This window comes from Battus philenor, unplaced genomic scaffold (assembly GCF_028537555.1).
Source record: "Battus philenor isolate CCGP_79_NKW_IND1 unplaced genomic scaffold, ilBatPhil1.0.hap1 SCAF_22, whole genome shotgun sequence".
Lineage (NCBI taxonomy): Eukaryota > Metazoa > Arthropoda > Insecta > Lepidoptera > Papilionidae > Battus > Battus philenor.
The window spans coordinates 8,008,579-8,029,208 of NW_027181685.1; the positions used below are offsets into that span (position 1 = coordinate 8,008,579).

The 20,630-nt window shown below is 33.1% G+C and overlaps 1 protein-coding gene across 1 annotated transcript; it reads right to left on the reverse strand.

Annotated features, from left to right (window-relative positions):
- Positions 1 to 7,650: 7,650 nt before the first annotated feature.
- Positions 7,651 to 11,344, reverse strand: LOC137923844 (beta-1,4-glucuronyltransferase 1-like). The gene is made up of 4 exons (XM_068767122.1): positions 10,239 to 11,344; positions 8,729 to 8,849; positions 8,230 to 8,355; positions 7,651 to 7,848 (listed from the first exon to the last, which is right to left on the reverse strand). The coding sequence occupies exons 1-4, from the start codon at positions 11,342 to 11,344 to the stop codon at positions 7,651 to 7,653; spliced, it is 1,551 nt and encodes a 516-aa protein (XP_068623223.1).
- Positions 11,345 to 20,630: the final 9,286 nt, after the last annotated feature.

Here is a 20,630-nt window from a genome sequence, read left to right on the forward strand (position 1 = left end):
TTCAATATATTTCCAGGTTGGAACCGGTTCACACCCAGAGTACTCAAAGTACTGGTTTGTCATTTTTTTTTATTATTTCAGCCCATGGACGTCCACTGGTAGACATCTCTCCTATAGATTTTCAGTAGGAACGGTTGAAAGTGACCTGCATAATTTTATTAGATATCAACACTCGACAAATCTCATAAATGAACGTAGGTATACAAATATTTTAAAAACAAAAGGATCATAATGTTGAATCTCAAATATAACCATCCACAGCTCACACGTGCGAAAGTAATAGAAAAATCTTTACACATTTTGACTCCAGCGCGAGTTATTCGACTCACATGATAGCGCATAGTTGCCGGGGTTTGTTCAACATGGCTGAATATTACATTCGCGGATTCCCACGTTGTATAATATTAAGAATTCTTTTATATATTTAAAAAAACGAATCGTTGTAGTAAAAACATCGTCAATAACCTTCACATAATATACTAAAGTTAAAAAAGGCCTGTTCTGTTTTAATGGTATAAAAAGGTCCAGTCCAATGTCTCTCGTCCTTTTATGCTTGAAAGCTTTTAACGCGTATATGTCGTCTGGTTTACGATGTAAGGGCATATGTAGCATTTAGGTTGTGGAAATTTAATTTTCTTACAGAAATTACGTACAACTTTTTGGAAAAATATTGCGGTCTTAGTTCTGTTATTTTGTATAATATTTAAATGTAAGAAGGTTACAGATTCGTTAGTTGGTAGCAGAGGTCACCGGTTTAGGAGTAGAGAAAGGGTTTCTATTCTAAAGGAAATAAAATAGAGTTACGAAAGTACTGAAGTAAATCATGTGATTGGTTCACACATAATGGTATTTTTTATGATTATCTTAAATCTATGACAGGGATTTTTTTTATTTTTTATTTTTAGTAATTTTTTTATTAGCGTTCTCTTCTTTCATCGTTCACATCTTCATTTTTTACATTTTCTAGCATATTCTTTTCTTTCATTCACAATCGTTCCACACATCGTCTATTTTCCTTTGCCACATTCTTTTACTATCAAAATTTAGTTCACAGCTTTTAATTTTTTCCTTCTTTCTTATTTTATAATTCTTTTGTTACTCAACCACATATAAACTTTTTTAATTTAAATTTATTTTAATCTATTACTTCGCATAATAGTATTACAGAATGCTTGTTTTGCCTAAGTTTAATGACTGTTTATACACCCGGGGGAATAATATCATGAAAGTTTTCTGCGTCGCGCGGCGTATGAGTTATATTCCTGTTGCACTTTAGCTATTACTGGTAGCACTTCAGTCTGTCGACAAAACGATTATGCATTATTTGCTTGAAGTGTAGCATCGGTCGAGATTTGCAGAAGCAGGGGCGAAAATATATGTAAGTTCAAATGTGGCAGCTAAATCTTCGTAAAAATACTTAATAAATATTGTTCTGCAGATTCTAGGTTAATTTGAAAATCAATGTAAAGTAAATGTGAAATTTTTTAAAAAACAAATATAACATGTTATTTTTTTTGTTCCCAAGCGAGATACACATAGCTCCGAGTATATAAGTATCAAATTGAAAGAAGTTTGAAGTTTAAGATATTGTATTTAAGACCCATACTGTGCCGCTTCATATAGAGCTGTACGTACGTATTTGAAATACATAAAATATTCACGTATAATCATAAAGAAATTATTGTTTGCTTAAAAAGTTACGTCGACGCTAATGATGTCTAACCGCTTTGTAGTCTTGTAGCATCTGTTTATATTTTTTTAGCAGATTTTATGGACTACACGCCTTTTCTGTACTAAATTTTAACAAATTTAACAGATTAATTATATGACATTGGTATGTTTTATGATATTTGGTGTTTTGATGGTCAGGATCACCAGGAGAGAATTTCTGCTACATATTTCGCCAGAACTCGTCCTCGTTTTCTCGTTCCAACGAGCCATGGAGAAGGCTATGCTTAAGATTTCTCGGTGAGATTGAATTCAGAAGAAAGAGATCCATAGGAGAACAGGAAAAACCGATATGGTCAAGGGGGTTGGCAAGTGGAAGTGACAGTGGGCAGACGTAGCGCCTTTAAGGTTCTGAAGTCGAGACCACGGAAAGGCAGAACGTCCGGTGTCGGTATCGGTAATTGATAGAACGTTCAACTCACAAAGTGGACAGAGTTCCTTTTTGACGTCGTTGGAAGACGCTGGGTGCGAGATCTCGGAAAGAATTGAGTATCTTTGGAAAATGCTTATGTCCAGCTGTGGGCGTTTTACGGTTAAAACGATGTTGATGATTTAGAAGAGTACTTGTACTTAACGGTCATATAACTACTTTTACTTTTGCTATTCTAGAATTGTTTGAATCGGTGTAAATAACCTTTACTGTATTATAAAATAGTGTTCTATTACAAATTTGTTATTGGAAACATTTTAGTCCTATAAAAATTTATTCAAAAATACATTTTCGGGAATTATTTCGGATAGAAATTAGCTGATTAAACAAATGAAACGATAAAGCAGAATTATTTTCTGTTCCGCACCCGTTTCCCGTTGAAATAAAACCCATGTCTGCCTAATGGATAGAAAAGAATTTGACGTGACAGCGCAATATCTATGGGACGTGGCGTGTAAACCCTTCAGATAGCGAGACGTAATTTTCGCTTTGTATATTTGATCGGGTTGAATGTAAATACGAGAATCAAATACAACCGCGTGATTATTAAAATGCTTTTTTTATTATTGATACCGGTTAAATCATTTATTTAATTCAACTATATTTATAAATACACATAATCGTAAAAGCTGTTATAAACTATTACAATGATTAAAGAAAATGTCGTAATATACTTTTAATTACTGTCAATATATTTAAAGTGGGAAAGGTAAAAATAAGTTTGTTTCAAGAGGCTTCTACTTAGATACATGTAGACTCATGTTATAATGACCAGTTTTGTAAGACAATGTACTTAGTGCAATAACTGTTCTAACGAGACCCTTTTTTTAAATATTGTAGTGAATTCATTATTTGATACAGTGATACGGATCGGATTTTGTTATACAATATCCTGGGCAGTACCCCGTCAGAACATGGAGAGATGAAAGGTGAAACAGCTGGCTCAGCAATTCGCTAGTTCCGCCACATTGTTGTACAAAAATATCTAGACAGTGTTCTGCTAGTAGTCAACTTTAGGTGTAAAACTATCAGCATCATGTCAGCCGATAGGCACCCACTGCGAGACTTTGGCTTCCCCCAAAGATTGCTATGATGATCGGTCTTACAATGCCTGTATTTAGCGACTTTTTGTGACCTTGAACATGCAGTCAGTTCACTTACCGACACAGTAGCTATCAGCTCGTTTTGTGCTACTAGTGAACGAACGCACCAACAGTCCTCAGTTGCACAAGCGATGTGTCGCGCCCATTGGCACTACAGAAGAGCAATTGTTCGAGATATGGCGTTGACCCCAGTTCTTCTGCGGATTTACCAATTCCTACGTTGTTTTCTGGGTGACTATCAGCTTTCTCATTCCTTCATCGTTAATGTCTACGTCACAGAGACAAATGCCATTTTTGGCAAGATACTAGTCAAAGACCTTCGTTCTTACACTTATTACGTTCTTATACTTATATAAAAATATTTTAATACAACTTTAAAAATAATTATAAATAATCATAAATGAAGAATCTCAAAAATAATAGTGCCTGGAAAGATATTGTATTGAAGTAAAAAGTAAAAAATGTTAAAGATGCTACAAATTTATAAGACAAATAAATTTTTGATTTGTCGTGTTTTTAGTTATCTTGATGAAGAATATAAACGACTTGTATTATTAATGCCCAATATTACAAACCTTTAATTTTAGGTTTTTGGACATTGCTATTGTCGGTAATAGTGTATACTTTTTATAGTTGGTACGTATTGTGTTCTAACAACTTCTTTTAAGTTTTTTTTCACACCAATTCAAAATGTTACTTCTACGTAATTTACTCTATGAGACGGTAAACGCTTAGTTGAGAGTGTTTTGTTTAATCAGTAAGATTTCTAGTGATTCTGTTTTATGAAATTAAAAAATAATAATAAATATTATTATATTGAAAATATAAAATCTTTTCAAGCAATGGACAAATACTTTAGTGGGAGACAATTCGCGGGAGACCATTAAAAAGCTTCAGAGTTGCTTGATCATCAAGAGTAAGCGTTTAAGAAGACGAGAAAGACAAGTTTTGAATTTATGTTCTTTTTGACGTTTGGTAATTGAAAGTAAGCATTTTTAAGGGACTAATTTTAAATATTACTTCAAATAATATAAGCCTATTATATATAACAATAAGCATAGTATACATAAATATTCTAAACATCTGTGACCATTGCAGTGGCTATAGAATATTTCGCAAGATAGCAAATGTTATATACGATTTGTTTTCGAAAAGATGGCATGTCGCGTACTCGGTAACAGGTTGATATAAATAAAATATCATGACGACGACATTTCCTCCTATTGAATTACGTCTGCTCAGATGTGGGCTGAAGTTCGTCTTTGTAATGTTAACGAGAAAATCGCACAAAAGCAAAGGATAGAGTGCGGTGATTTTATGTAAGAATGTATATTAATATCTCACGTCCTTATGTTATGTTTAAATTAAATAAATAAATAAAATAATAATAATATTTTTTTAAACATATGGTCGAGACTAATAGCTGCAGGAGCCCTAAGGTTCTGGAGGGATTTCACGAGTAATGGACTAGAAGGATGGATAGACGCTGAAAGCCGGCCGCTCCCAACCGATCTCGATAGAAATCTATGAGGGAGGCCTTTGTACAATAGTGGAATCCTGATGATAATTGTCCGTGAATACGGCAGAGCCTCAAATGTTTCGTAAGGCATTCAATGATGTCTAAGTGATATGAAAAGAAAGAAGAATTATTATTACATATAAGTCAGGTAGTGGAAGTGCTCGGTAAGATAACTTACAGCTTCAAAGAAGTGTATGGAAGAAGTACGTGTTGCGGTATACTTCAAGCGAGCATAGACAAGTAAATGTGTAATCAACGTAGCTCATCAAACCTCATCCTAATCTTGGCTAATAAGTTTGTTGTGCTAAGACCAGTGCATTACTCCATTCTCTTACCGCAACCATTTACATTTTTTTATATATATATATAAATATAAATATAAATATATTTATATATATACAGGCTGTATATATATATATATATATATATATACAGCCGAGAATTTTCATGTCTACACTAGTATATTTTTTTTATTTCCTTATTGTTTTATTTTATAACCCCATATTAAACTCTATTTAAAGCATGAAAAAATCAAAGTGGTACTGTTGTCGGACGTCTATTACAGATCTATATTTATTGTACAAAACGATGAAATAAAACAGTTTATAACAAAATTATAATTTTTATTAAATTATTACAGCTTATTTTAATTATTGATCGATCGTTAGGGAAAATTTTCAGTTTTAATTTCTATTATGTAAAAACCGATTAGAGATAAAAAACATGATGATGTTTCATTTAAACCTATTAAAATTAAGGACAGAATTGTTGAACGGTCAAACTACGAAAGTTTGTACGAGGGCCAAACTGAAAGTTTTTAGAACTGGCAACTTAAAAGCATTATATTAAAAAAATAAGTTTAAATTTTGAGAATAGAACTTTTTACCAATAATATTGAGTATACATTTCATTCATTTGTCATTTGTTTTACGATTTGGCGGCAAATTGAAAATTGTCTGTGCACGTCAGAATGAATTTAAGCCAAGAAAATTTTCGTGCAATGATTTTTTATGAATTTCGATGTCATATAAGTCAACAAGAAAGTTATGATAGACTTCGATTGGCTTTTCACGATGAAGCCCCATCTCGTGCCACAGTTTACAACTGGTTTAATGAATTCAAACGTGGTCGAAATAATCTCACCGATGATTTGCGTGAGGGTCGGCCTTCTACAGCGACGACTGAAGACAATATCAGTGTTGTGCGGCGTATGATAGAGACTGACAAAAGAGTGACCTATCAGCAGATTCGGACAAGTCTAGGCATAGGTATGAGTCAAGTGCACAAAATCCTCCATGAACATTTAGCGGTCAGGAAGCTTTGTGCCCGCTGGATACCGCATAATTTGACCGAGGCTCAAAAACTCCGCCGTGTTGATTGGTGCCGAGAAATGAACCAAAAATTTAACGGAGGTGACTCAAATGCTGTGTTAGACATACTAACGGGTGACGAAAGCTGGATTTACTGTTATGATCCGGAAACCAAAAGACAGTCTGCTCAGTGGGTGTTTCCTTCCGAAGAGTTGCCAACTAAAGTGAAGAGAGGTCGAAGTGTTGGAAAAAAGATGGTGGCCTCGTTCTTCGGAAAGACAGGTCATTACGCGACAGTTGTCTTAGAGGATCAGAAAACGGTTAATGCAGAGTGGTACACTAACAACTGTTTGCCACTTGTCTTGGAAAAAATTCGAGAGAAACGACCTCGCAGCAGGATTCTCCTTCATCACGACAATGCCTCGTCGCACACCGCCAGGCAAACGATCGACTATTTGGCGACCTCAGACGTGGAATTACTGGGTCACCCGCCGTATAGCCCCGACCTCGCACCCTGCGATTTTTATTTATTCCCGAAAATAAAAGAAAAACTTCGAGGAAAACATTTTATGGACGCCGAAGAAGCAGTGGCTGCGTTTCAAAACGCCGTCGAAGAGACCCCTAAGGCCGAGTGGGCAAGGTGCTTTTCTCAATGGTTCCATCGAATGCAGCGATGTATTGATGTAAATGGACGCTATTTTGAAAAGTTATAATAAAACTAATAACTTGCTAGAATGCTTAGTTTTTGATTTTCTAAGAACTTTCAGTTTGACCCTCGTAATAAGGTTTTTCTAAGTAATCACAGTTAGCTTAAATACTAATATTAGTTTTTAAAAATGGTAGACTTTCAAGCATACAACATTAAATATGTGTAAAGCAAAACATCATTTATTTATGTAAATAAATAAATTATTCGTAACTTTTATAGTAGTATAAAGTGTATTAAGGAAATGAAATGTCTATTATGAATTAATTTAAAACAATTGAAACTCAGTATTGCTTATTTTATATGATGTTAATCAGTATAAATATTAGTGTCACATAACTTTAGTTTATTTAAGTCAAAATAGAAAGTCTAAAGAGTTTCGAACTAATCCAATATGTTATAGATAGCAAAAAAAAGCTTGTGCCTAATTTAAATTTTTGATGATTAGTAAATCAAACTAATGTTTTTATCTTAATCAAACTAATTTGTAAAGGAACAAAATAAGGTTGAATAGCTTTTGGTAAATCAGACCTAACAGGTCTGTTGGCTACCAGTGGGAGCAACGAGAGAATCAAATCATACGTTACACGTTCATTAGTTAAAGCATCATTAAGCTAAGTTGATGTTAAATAAGTTAGCGCAAGTGAGCCCATAGCCTTAACCACTAACAATCTCGGAACCGGAAGACTGTGCCAAATCTGATGAGTCAGTTTCTATTTGAGTATTTACTTAATAATTAAATGTTACTTATGTTTTAATTTATTTTTAAATTAATAATTTTTTTCTCAACTTTATAACACTAAAATTTTCTCTTTGAAATTAAACACTGTGTGCGTAAGTTTTTGTGTTAATGTTTAACAGCCCCACATAACTCTGCACTGTGGCCGGTCTGGATACCTATGTTTTAATTTTCCAATGATATTCATATATTTTTGATTGTTTAAACGTTCTGTATTGCCATGGTGAACCATGCTCTTTGGGGACGCCGCGTGGCTGAGGAAACCCCCATCCAGCACCACCATACGATATTCTTGAAGACACAGTTCCAGCATCTATTTAAACAAAAGGGACCATTGTATGAGAAAGAACCGAGGTAAATGGTAACCATGTAATACAAGAAAAAAGATTAAATAGACTTCTAATAGCAATGGTTGGTCGTCCCCTGTATTCAGCGTCTTCCGACGTACTTAACAAAGTTTTTTATCCACCTTTTGGGTGATCGACTTTCTCTGAGCTTGTCAGTTCGTATTTTCCACTTTAAAACCTTAAGTTTATAGTGGCTTTCTGGTCTGATCACTGTGGCATTCCCACTGACACTTAAACTTACTAATCACTTGAGTTTAACGTATAGAGTCGTACAAAGTCCTATCGGTCAACAATATCAAGTAATGATCAAGATCACATTGTATAAAATAGTGTTTGCGATATCTTACTTGTGTCATTTTGTCCTGCCTTCCTTCCCATGACAACGTCTCGCTGTACCACGGCTCGCGCTGTGTGCCGAAATACAAAGGTTCCCATCTATGGTACGGATATTCTCGACGTGCAATCAACATTGGCTGTAAAAATTGATGTCTATTAAATACTATTACCATGTTTTGAGTGCGAATGTCGTGATCGGATGCACCAAAGTCGCTTTATAATATTCCAGTATGGTTCTGTTTACGCAGAAAAAAATTACGAGGAAGTAATTAAAATATTTTATCAAAAAGAATAAATTTAAGCAGGCGTGTTGAAATCTTTTTATTTTAATATCACTTAAGTCTTGGAATTACGAAATAGAAAACTTATTTTTTAAGTAATCGTTTTTAATACTGAGATTATTTAATAGATATGGTGATAATTTTGGATTATGTTGAAGTCAACTAGTAGTTATTAAAACAAAACACGTTTGTAAGTTTAAGCGATTTAATATTTTATGCTGTTACAAACCTCCAGAACTTTAGGCGACGGTCTCAATAACCACGACTGCAGCCCGGGAAACCGCTGACAGTGGGAACATACCTTTTGGTGAAAATAAGACGCTCTGTTGGCTGCTACTAAACGAACTAACCTGTTAAAGTTAAAGAAAAAAACGCTATATAGTTATTTAAATGTAGTGACAAGATGCAAACGTTAAAAATAATTATTATACATTGATATTTTTTTTGTTACATAACAAATTACATATAAATATAAACCAGGTGAAGATACTAAAGAGTTAGTATCTTATTAAAAGATGTTTGTAACACTTTATCAATTTATTTAACACACGAACAAATTTTTATTAGCGCTTGAGTGCGAGCAAAAAGGACGTGCATTCGTCGTAGTACTCTGGGGCGCAATGTGGTTTGCGACCGAGTGAAAGCGGGCAATAGAACAAAGGCGCAAAAGAAATAAAAGAAACAAAAGTAATAAAAGGTCTGCGCCCGCGTCACCGGTGCGTGCATGTGCTCGCTGCACTAATTCGGCACACTAAGTTCGCCCGTCGGCTACGCTCGCCCACAAAATCTTACACCTGTTATTCATTCAGACATCACATCAGTATATATACGACTACCACAATACTATTTCGTAAATGTATTCATATTCATTAAAGAAAACGAATGTAAACGGTTGGTATATGCTGGGAAAAGAGCCCGCTTGGAAAAGTCGTTAAAATTCAAGCCTTTTTGGAAACATATACTCGTACGTGTATATGATAAAACCGAATTATCTTTAAATTAAATCAGAACAAGATCAATACGCGCTATTTGTTGATATATTTAGACTTTGATGTAGACTTATTTTTTATTATTATGTAGATTACGAATTTTATAATACCCAAAGTTTAGTGTTTGTAAAGATTAAATTATATAAGTCAATAAAATTTAAATTCTAATCTCCATGCGGTTAAAAATAACTGTTTACAATAAACTGGTAATGTAAATGTTTCGTGATAAAATACCAAATAAAAAGTACCAATATTCAAGAAAATTTCTTCAGAGTATGCAATTTGGAAAGTTGATTATTTATTTATTTGTATATTTAAATTTATTCTTTTATAATTCGAACTAGTGCGTACTTTATCAAAGAAGATTTCATGTTTTTTTATTACTTATTGTTGTGTTTAAAATAACATATTTCAATGTACTTTTGTTTTTACTAGTATACGAATATATTTTTTATTTATAATAAATGTATTTATTTGTGTATACAAGTAAATGTATGTATGTAATTGTAATTTTGAGTAAATTATATTTTTGTTATATTCTAAGCTATCTCGAATGAACAGGTTGGCTACCCGCTACATGTCCTTCTCATTTTTCCATACTGTGGTTTTTTTAAGAAATTGCCTCGAGGGATTTTACCGCCTATTTTACTTTTTTCATGTTATTAACGTTTTTTCATGTTGGTCATGTACAACAATGAGTATTAAATTATATTAAAAAAAATCAATAGAGGTAAAGTAAATGCTTCTTACGTTTTTTTATCACGTGGAATTTCTTCTCCTTTTTCCACTTCGAATAAAGGAACGACGAAAATCGTTTTAGCGAATATACATCCTTCATCTCGCTTCTTGTCTCCCATTAGCTTTCTTACCATTTTAAGAAATTTCTGCGCGAGTCCGTCGCTCGGCACCATTTCGATGTCAGACACTATAAAATAATTTGTGTTTGACGCATTCCTAGCTGAATTTCTTCCAACATTTATCGGATAGATTAACCGGTTCTCTTTTCTAAAGGTCGCTATATCAAAATTTTCCAAGCCAGAACAATCGTTAAATTTTAAATTGGGCACTACATTATTTTTCCGAGACATGCGTTTCATCATTCTTTCTATTTTATTTTTTCGCACCCATTGAATATATTGTGGCCGCGTCTTGTTATCAAGTTTCTTGTAGTTTTCCAGTTTCTTTTTTAATATTTGCTCTATTGTTATGTTTGCTGTTGTTGTTGGTGTTTCAGTTGTTAAAGAAGCAAGAATTTGTTTTTCCGTTCTTATTTTGGGTGGATGATGTTTGTGATAAAATAAGTGAAGGGAAACTTTAGACATGCCAGAATAGCAACGGCAGAGCTGAGTCATAATTTGCATTGTAATGTCTAAGTCATAATTTGGAACAAAAACTGAAAGGCTGATTGGTCCATCCCAGAAACGGGCGATTTCTGCGACGTGGTAAATGAATTCCGGTGTTGCTTGCGTTGCGTAAGTCACTGCGTCATATTTGCTATTATTTGCATATGCGGTACCTTTAATAGCATTGTATATAACTCTGTATGGACCTTTAGTGCCCGTTTCTGGAGAAGGGTATATTTTCAAGGTGTCCCATTTCAACATTTTGGGCAAACCGTATTGAAACTGACAAAAATTAACACTTTCGTTAGGTTGTATATTTTTCAAAAAAGAACCAGGTCTATATTCAAAGTCACCTACTTGCAAAGCAGCTCGGTGATGATCCTTTTGTTTGTAAGCATACAAATGAAATATGGTCGTGAGAACAAGTATGATACCTGCTATAAGCAGAATCGTCGAATGTCTTCGTGATAAGCGGTAAGTGTACGCTCCGAAAATTCGCAGACATCTCGTCATTTCTATTTTTCATTTTATTCGTTTAACTTAATCAAAAAATGTCCGTAACACAATACTTTTAAGTAAACGTAACGTTTTTACCGTCGCACATTATTTTAAAGTTCTAAGAATAGTTTATCATCTTAATAACTTAACCTTGTCTTAATAACTCACATTTCACTGAACCAAGGTTAATTTGAAAACGGTTTCTTTTATCTATACTTTAAACTTGTTTTCTAAGATATATATTAATTCTCCATTAAACACTATATATAGAACTTTTTAAAACAACTAGAAATAATAATTTACTGAATAATATTTACTTTTTCAGTGTACACAATTTCGACTTGACAGCTACTGCGCGCGCCGCCTGGTGGCGCAAAGCGCTACTAAACAATCAATACAGGCAAGCGCTACGGAGGGAAATGTTCCGCTAGGTCAAAATTATCATTTAGAGCTTATTCTATTTCACTACTGATTTACACCACATTTTTGGTTATAAAGGAAATATAAACTCATTCGACATAGCTGTAATGAACCGATACAAACATGAAGTTTTACAGATTGATTTTTAATTACTTGTTATGTGTCGGTGGGATAAAGCCATAGCTTTAGGAAACGACGTTATTTTGCAAAATCTACCAAGTAGTGCTGTTATTAAGGCAAGAAGTATTTCATTGGCCGCTTTGTTACGTTATTTTAGCAATATTAAATTAATTTTGCTATACTCGTTTTTCATCTGCTACAGTGGATATTAATTATGTAATTTATAATACTAACGTCGAATAATCTCCACGTTACATATTGTAATAAGACTTATGTAAATTAGTGTAATGAAAATTTTATGTTACAATGATTTATTAGTTCACGCGGCAGGTGGTGCTTGCAAGTTGTTTCTCGTAGCGCTTATTTTTATTAATTTCAAACAAGCTATAGTGCTTAAGCAGCGAGTACCAAGTGAGGCTATTGGATAATCATTATTTACTTTTCTAATGTACCAAATAAGTTTTTATTCCTTCATTATTTACTGGTTACTAATCGCTTTGACGAGATCATGGATTAACTTGGATCGAGGCTCGCGGGCAGATCCGCTGAAATCGATCTTCCATATCATCTTCTCGTTTAAGAGACTGATAGTTGTAAATGTTACTTAAATAGTGGCGACCGCACGTGCATCCCATGGCCGTTAGTGCCGAAAGGTTCTCGATTGATAGCGACCAGCTTGTAGATGCGGCGTGGGCAGGTTCCCCAGGTGGTGGCAGATGGACCGGCGACATAGTAAGATCGCAAAAATGTTGACAAATGAAAATGATAATGGTAATTTAATTACAATTTTATAATACTAGGTAACAGTAAAATAATACGTAACAATAGACAAAACAAACGAACATGTATAACTGCCAATCGGCACAAACTATCAATATAAAAAGTGTAAAAAACAAATATAAATATAGACATAAAAAAGGCTTAAGTGTCCCAGCCAGCCGCCAACATTGGTCATTGTGGCAAATTTTAGGCAAGTCATATATATGCCTTGTATCTATCAATTAACATGAATTAATTAATGAGTGGCTACCTACCAGTAGAAGATTCTATGGGCCCCCTACGCTTTCACACATACCGAATATTTTGAAACGGACTATCATTGGTCTATGTCTATTGTCGGTGTACCTTTTTAAAAAGTTTCTGCCTTTTTAATATGTAACGAGTAATTGTGGAAATGGAGAATATATTACAAATAAATAGGTAGTGGTTGAAAAGGTAATATCAGTATTATTAAGGTTTTCAGTTTAAATTATGACAGCTGTAGTGTTCAAGTACCCGTATTTATGGGTAAGATGTATCTGCGGAAGGAAAGGCATTGTTAAACGAAGGACCATTCATTAGATAAGCATTCTCCTCGTCCTGTCCACGATATATGTATGTTATATACAACCAGTTAAAGATATTTATTTAAGTGTGAAATTCACGATAGAAAGCGATTTGCATTGCTGAGTGACAGACCGCACGAACTCAATTTAAACTTTACTTCTGTCTTGCTTCATCGCTAACTGCAATACAGAAAGTGATTAAAATCCATTAGAGTTCTTAACTTTCCTTACAAATCATTTAAACAGTGAAATAGACTTTTTAATTTCAAGAATTGAATGTTTGATTTAAATTCTGGTATCTTATAACTAGTAGCAAACGAACTACCGCAATTGCAGTATGTTGGAAGGGTCCTGTATTCTATGTCTTTCAGGTTAAAAAATTCGTCGTTCCCAGCAGACGTCTTTCAAATGCGCTTGCCGGTCCTTGGTCTCCACTCCCGAACCTTCAGGACTTAGCGGCCACCTGTTCTGCGTACGAAGGTTACATAGGGCCCACTGCCACTTTGTCTTGTCAATCCTAATTCCTGTTTCGATCTCGAAGATAAATCCTGATTGGTTAAGCGGTTGTAATGAGACACAAAATTAGGGACCACTTAAGTTATGCCTGGTAACTCATTAGTGCTGATGGAGACTGGGTGATGATTACCGACTCGCAGAATTCTGTTCTTGATGATACTAAGACTTGCGATTGCTAGTTGCTTCTTATTTCAATAAATAGGCTTTTTTAATAATAAGTTTTAATTTTTTATTAAATATATAATTTCATATCCGATTGGATCGACAGAACCGTGTGTTCAAAACACATTGCTATTTTAAGTAATATATATAAATATCAAGATTTAACCCCCAATTTATTGTTTAGTGATTATTTAAATTCAAATAATGTTTAACATAATAGGCAATAATCAAAATTGAATTTTATTGTTTAAAAATTAGGTTAAAGTAGTATCGCGTTCAGTTCATCGGTTTCACAACATCCTAACTTTACTTTTGAGTTTGATGAGTAACCACTTCCCGTAGACTAGGTTACAATCGGAAGTTAATAAACACGCTACCTAGGTTAGAAGAGTTTTGGAAACTACAATCGACTTTTAGTTTTTCACGGAAAAGCATGCGAAAAGGAGTTTTATTCAACATGTTTAAAAGTAAAGTTAAATTTGTTAAACCGCTTTACAAAAAATCGAGGCATGTTGATAAAGACAAAGTGAAAATATTAGCTCTCAATTTTGATAGTTCTATTGATCTACGTGGCGACGGTGTATACGTCAGTAGAAATGTGAATACGAAAGGCGAAGGAACCCTGAAAAATATTAATATTGTTAAAAATACTAATCATTCACTTCCCGGTGTATGTGAGCCAAGTTTTGATCGCGAGACTTGTCTGAGTTTTGAAAGTGAGAAGAACGATAAAAGTCGAAAAAGTTATTTACATGGAGATTTTTTTACCGTCAAACCGGAGAATCGTAAATATAGTAAAATGTTAGATAAAGTAATCGAAAGTAAAGTAGGCGAAGGAAGCAAAGAATTCGGAAAGAATAATAAATCGATAGTACTACACAAGGTATTGGAAAAATTATAATAAAGATTGTATTATTACAATAATGTTTGATAATTATAAACATAATATATACTTTAACAAAGGTTTCGGATGCATGGCTTAGAGTATACCCAGCCCCAAGAAAACTAGATGAAACTGTGTGTTCAATAATAATCAGATGTGTATTTTGCCAACTTGGCTTGACAGCGGTACTTGTAATATGGAATATTGTTTGGGTATTTATTATAAATTCATTCGAAGGTAAATATATTCTCTTTTAATTCATCAAAATAATGTAAACCGATGGACACCCACTGCAAGGCATAGGCTTCCTCCAAAGATCGCTACAATAACCGGTTTCGCGCAGCCCGCATCCAGCGATTTCAAGCGAGCTTAACTATGTCATCGGTCCACCTACTGGGGTGTCCTTTTAGTTCATTTCATTATCTTCTATCATTGCTTCAAATTGATACACACACACACACACATATTTATATATATATATATATATATTTATGTGTATATATATATATGTGTGTGTGTATATATATACATATGTGCATATATATATTCATTTATGAGTGACTCGTGACTTGAATTTGAATATTTCTTAATTCGGTTATTTAATATTTACTCACGTTAAGGTCCTTAAAGAACGCATAATCATACAAAATTCCACCGGGGGGGTTGAGAGGGTCGTTACTTAAAAAGTAGCATAAGTTAACTATTAATTTAAAATTAGCCCCTAAATATTTTTTTTTATTAAATGAAATTTGTGCTTTGTGCGTGTAAATTCAGGCGGGGGCCAGTTAGTATTTTATAAATACATTCGCTTACTAACCATAATATATTACAGTATAAAAGATAATAACGAATTTATAGGACCAGAGGAAGTTAAAGTGTCTTTAGATTTTGATAAGGAGCAGAATCAACTTGTCATTGACTTGGCCACAGAATTACGGCAGGTAAGATAATTCTTAACACGATCATATATGTATTATTGTATATATATATATAATAATATAATGATGATATTTAAAAATATTGTGTATTTATTGTTTATATGTGTATGTATAACTTTGTATATATATATATATATATATAAAGAATAAAACACAATTTTATAAAACACTTACACCCGACGAATATCTTATAATATTGAAGGAAAGATAACGTCTCGTGAATTACGCTGAATTTATTCATTTGAATGGGCCACGTTGGGAGCTGTTGGTTCAGAAAAAATTTGCGCGGCACCAATTTGTACATCACATAAAAATGAAATTTGAATATACAACATGAGATTTCCTGTCTCCGAGGTGTTGCTTACTGTGGAAATAATTTTTTCACAAAATCTTTCCCATATATATTTTCTTACGTTTTATCCTGTGGCTCCAAATCAATATAGTACTTCTCATAGATTTTGTTTTCTATATAAAATTAAGAAAACGTCCGCATTATGGTAAGTGTTATTTAAGTTGCCATATTTGTGTAAGCCATTTTGAAAAACAAAACGTATTTTCGTACCAATCAATCCGCAACACGATTACTCCCGCCTTTCTTGACTAGGCGAAAAAACTGAGCGATGAATTAAAAAAAATAAATTATTGGACATATGTACCTATATATGCATAAATAGATATATTTTTAAAACTTCTACAACATTTATTGAACAGTTAATATATGAAAAATACCACATGATTAATAAAATTGAGTATTGTAAGGAGGTTACAATTAAATTTAGTAGCGGATCATTGACATGAACATTACATTAGGATGTCCATTGCTGGACAGGCTTTCCCTTTATATTTTCAATAAGACTGTCTACAATCGGCCTACATTTAGCGTCTTCTAATGACCTTAATAAAGTTTCGCTTGCTGATTCGTTATTTCTGTTTCAAAACGTATCCTTGGCCATCTTTTCTGAGCTCTGTGTGGCCTGCCCACTGCCTCTTAATCTGCTCTTATTCTTTAGGCTATTAAGATTACTTTCGTTTATGAAATCCATTTCGTACATCCTTAATATATCTCGTTGAGCCCCATCCATAGCATATCCCAGGCCAGGCCATTTCCATGGCTTGTTTGGCGGTTACTATATATTAAATGCAAAATACTTTAATATTCAGGATACAGGTTTAATTTACAAAGGGTTCGACTGGTACTATCGCGACCTACCTTCAATTATCCGTGTACTAGTTTTATAAAGTTACGGTTTTATTCATGTCGTCTATAATATGTTACTGAATTAAAAAACCTATTAATATATTGTTTCAAGACAAGCGCAACGCGATATTGACTATGAGTATGTTTTTAAAAACTATTCATTCCTATGGGAATAAATCAATTTAACAAAAAATTGCTTTTTTCTGATTATAGTATAAAAGTAATACATGTGATCTCCTCGGACGTAGAAATTATAACTATCACGTTTCTCTAGCCTTCATAAAATTGGTAACTCTTTCATGGACAACTCTGTACTGAATTACATTGCTGTTCCACGTAATGTTTTTAAATTATTATGCATTAAATTCAAATAATTTATTAAAATAAAACTTACTCTAAAATCTTAATAGTCTGTGTAGGTTTTTTAAGTGATAGTAAAGTTTACGAAAGAATCGTTCTTTTATTATTTTAAGGGGAATTTCGAAAGAAGTCTGAGTTTGAGTTTGACGTCGTCGTCTTATTACATCGGTGCGTGTTTGGAACCCTCATACTTTAAGATAAAGGAAGTTATTGATGAGAGCTTAATCTGACTCTAGTTTTTATTAAATTGAGTACTTATGGTATTCTTTTTATGATATTCACAAGTGTTCCACTGTAAACGATCCTTAGTCGCTAACAATGTGAAAAAATGATTAAATGCATACAATCTTTGTGACCAGTTGAGGGAAGATTGAGAGGGAAATAAGTTAAAAAAATATGTGGATTTTTTTAAACATTGCAACATGCAAAAGATTAGCCTAATATGAAACAGATAGTTTAAGTCTATGCGGTTTACCGATAAGTATAATAGTAGTATTTCCACATGTTATAACGTAACGTAAACTTTTAGGCTATTTATATCTTTAAATGTCAACCTTACTACACTATAATGGTATCGCATGTTTACAGATAACCCCATTATCGCCTAAGTGGCGTGAGGCGATAGAGCAAAGAATAGAAGACGCTCGACAACTTACAATGCTTGCGGTGGGAAAAGGCGCAAAACTGAATCCCGGATTATTTTGGGATTTACCCGGAACGTTTTTATTTTCTATCTACGTGATGACTGCTTTAGGTATGATATTAAAATTATTCTTGAAGCATATGAACATTACTTATAAACTAATTTTAATTACATGATTTGTTGTACCGTTGAGAAAAAGTATTAGAAAAATGTTTATATTCTAGTTTTACATATTTTAATACTGATGAAATTCTATAGCAATAAAAAATCAAGAAAATCATAAGTTATATAGACAGCAGTTAAACTCTCATTAAGCTAGGTTCATGTCAAGACACATTAAGTGCGCTTTAACTACAAGCAAAATCCGAATCCAAAGACAAATTAATCAAGGGATTTTGTAAAAACTTTATTGTTATTTAATTTATATACTCTCTGATGATAACGATGACCTTAATTAGTTTTAAATTCCAGATGCAAAGTTAATATATCAAATTATAAAAGATTATTAAACATCGGAATTGTTTTTAGTTAATAAAAAAAATTTGAATTAATGGATGTTAAACCATAATAAATTTTCTTTAAAGTTTACCATACTGTTGTAAATCTTATGGGCATTGTATTATATGACCATGTTATATATTACGAATATCATAAAATTACGCTAAGTTTATTCTTATGATTCTGTTTATTTAGGGTTTGGTGCACCAGTACCCTATACTACTGGTGGAAGAATGTCTGCCTTAATTTATGCTATTTTGGCTGTTCCCACCCACATTTATCTAAGTAAGTCTCAAACATTAGTCTAGTTTAGTACGAATTAACAGAGATGCTGTAATATTCATAACAATTATTGTTTTTAAAGTGTGGAATGTTAGTGCATTTATAGTTGTGACCATTGAACGATGTACGGAAAGTTTAAAGAGGAAATATTGTATTATGAAGAATACATCCACGGATAAATCAACTTTTGAAACAAAGAAAGGTATTCATTGCATATGGCCGTTTTCTATATGTAGTTAGCAAAGTTATAAAAACCGTTAAAAAAAATAAATACCATGTTCATTATGTAAAATTGCTAAGTTTGTTTGTCATTTCAACCCATTGTCGCTCACTATAAGGCATAGTTCTTCCAAAAAAGATATTTAAAGGTTATACCATAATCGCCAGACTAGGCAAGAGGGTTAGCGATCGCAGTGCGGTATTATGGTACGCAGAGGACGCTGTTGTTCAACCTTTGGAAACGTGTTTGAGTTTAATACACAAAGTGTGAATTGTATAATATTGCATCCCGGGAATCGAACCCAAAACCTGTGATCACAAGAGACAGTCCTCTACCTTATGGGCTACCACTGTTCATTATCTGCGACTATATTTTAAATTCTATTATGCATATTTTTTTTCTATAATAGAAGATGCTACGCAAACGTTCTTAGTCACGATGAGATTAGAAAATCGTTCACACTGTCGTCTGTTCGTCCACGTTGTACGCTTTGCCCTTAAAAATTATGGAGTAGGACAGGTTTTAAAATGAAAATCCTGCGCAATGTCACATTTATACTTCATTATGTTGATACATGATAAAGTACATTTCATTAGTCTGGATCTTACACCAGCTTCGGCGCTCTTTAAGCCGAAACACATTTATATTTGCGCAGTACTTTGGTAGCAGTGATAGAAAGGATAGAAAAAGTAGACGTTAAAAAAATCTAATATTAGTAAATGATAGAATTTGTAGCTTATTTAATTATATAAACTTCGCAGACTAATTATATAATATAAAACAATTTAGTAAGTTTAGACAAGACAAAATATGAAATCAAACCTGTTCGCTAATTACAAGCTTCTACCGATAATGAATTTATAATTTCTAGAAAGTTCCGGTAATGAAAATTCGAAAGACCCAAGCAAAGTTATCTGCAATAAACTTATTGTGAGTATTTCTTACAGCATATAATATTTTTATGTATGGTTCACAGCTTGAGATATAACTTTTACGATATGTTAGTCTTAAAATTACTAAAATCCTTAATTCATGCTGAGACCAGAGAACCATCAAATTTTGATTTTACTTCGTTACCATATGTTCAGCATTTATTAGTTCTATATAAACATAATCAATGCAGTGAAGACTGTTGTCGTAGATTTGTTTGCCAAGACGGCATCCAATAATATTTCCAAAAAAAATATTGTAATATGTGCCCGGTAAACGGTCAATAAATATATGTTATAAAAATATAGTAAAAAAGTCTTTAACAACTGGAATTTCATAAAAAATATTTTTAAGACATAACAATTACGATTTTTTTTCTTATGAAAATTTTAGGGTGTTATTTATCGAAAAGCTATACCCTAGAACTGGTTACTTAAGGATTATGATACACAGGACACGGGATAGGATATCATACACGTTGTTCCTAAAAATAAAATATGATTTTTTTTAAATCCCACAGTGTGTGTTGGTGATTTTCTGTTTAAGTCACTTTATTTCACTGTCAGTGGCAATTTACTATATATTCGGGGCGCTGGCGTTTGGTCTGCTACGGAATAGGATGCCGTTAGAAATTATTATGTTTCCACTGGAATTCACTACAACTGGCGGCTTGGAAAGCGTAAGTACTTTTTTAAAATTTATTCTTGAATGATTACAGAGAATATTTTCTTTCGAAATAAAAATGATTACATTTTTAATATTTGGAAATAGTATAAGCCAACAATAACGACAGGAGTAAAGAAGAA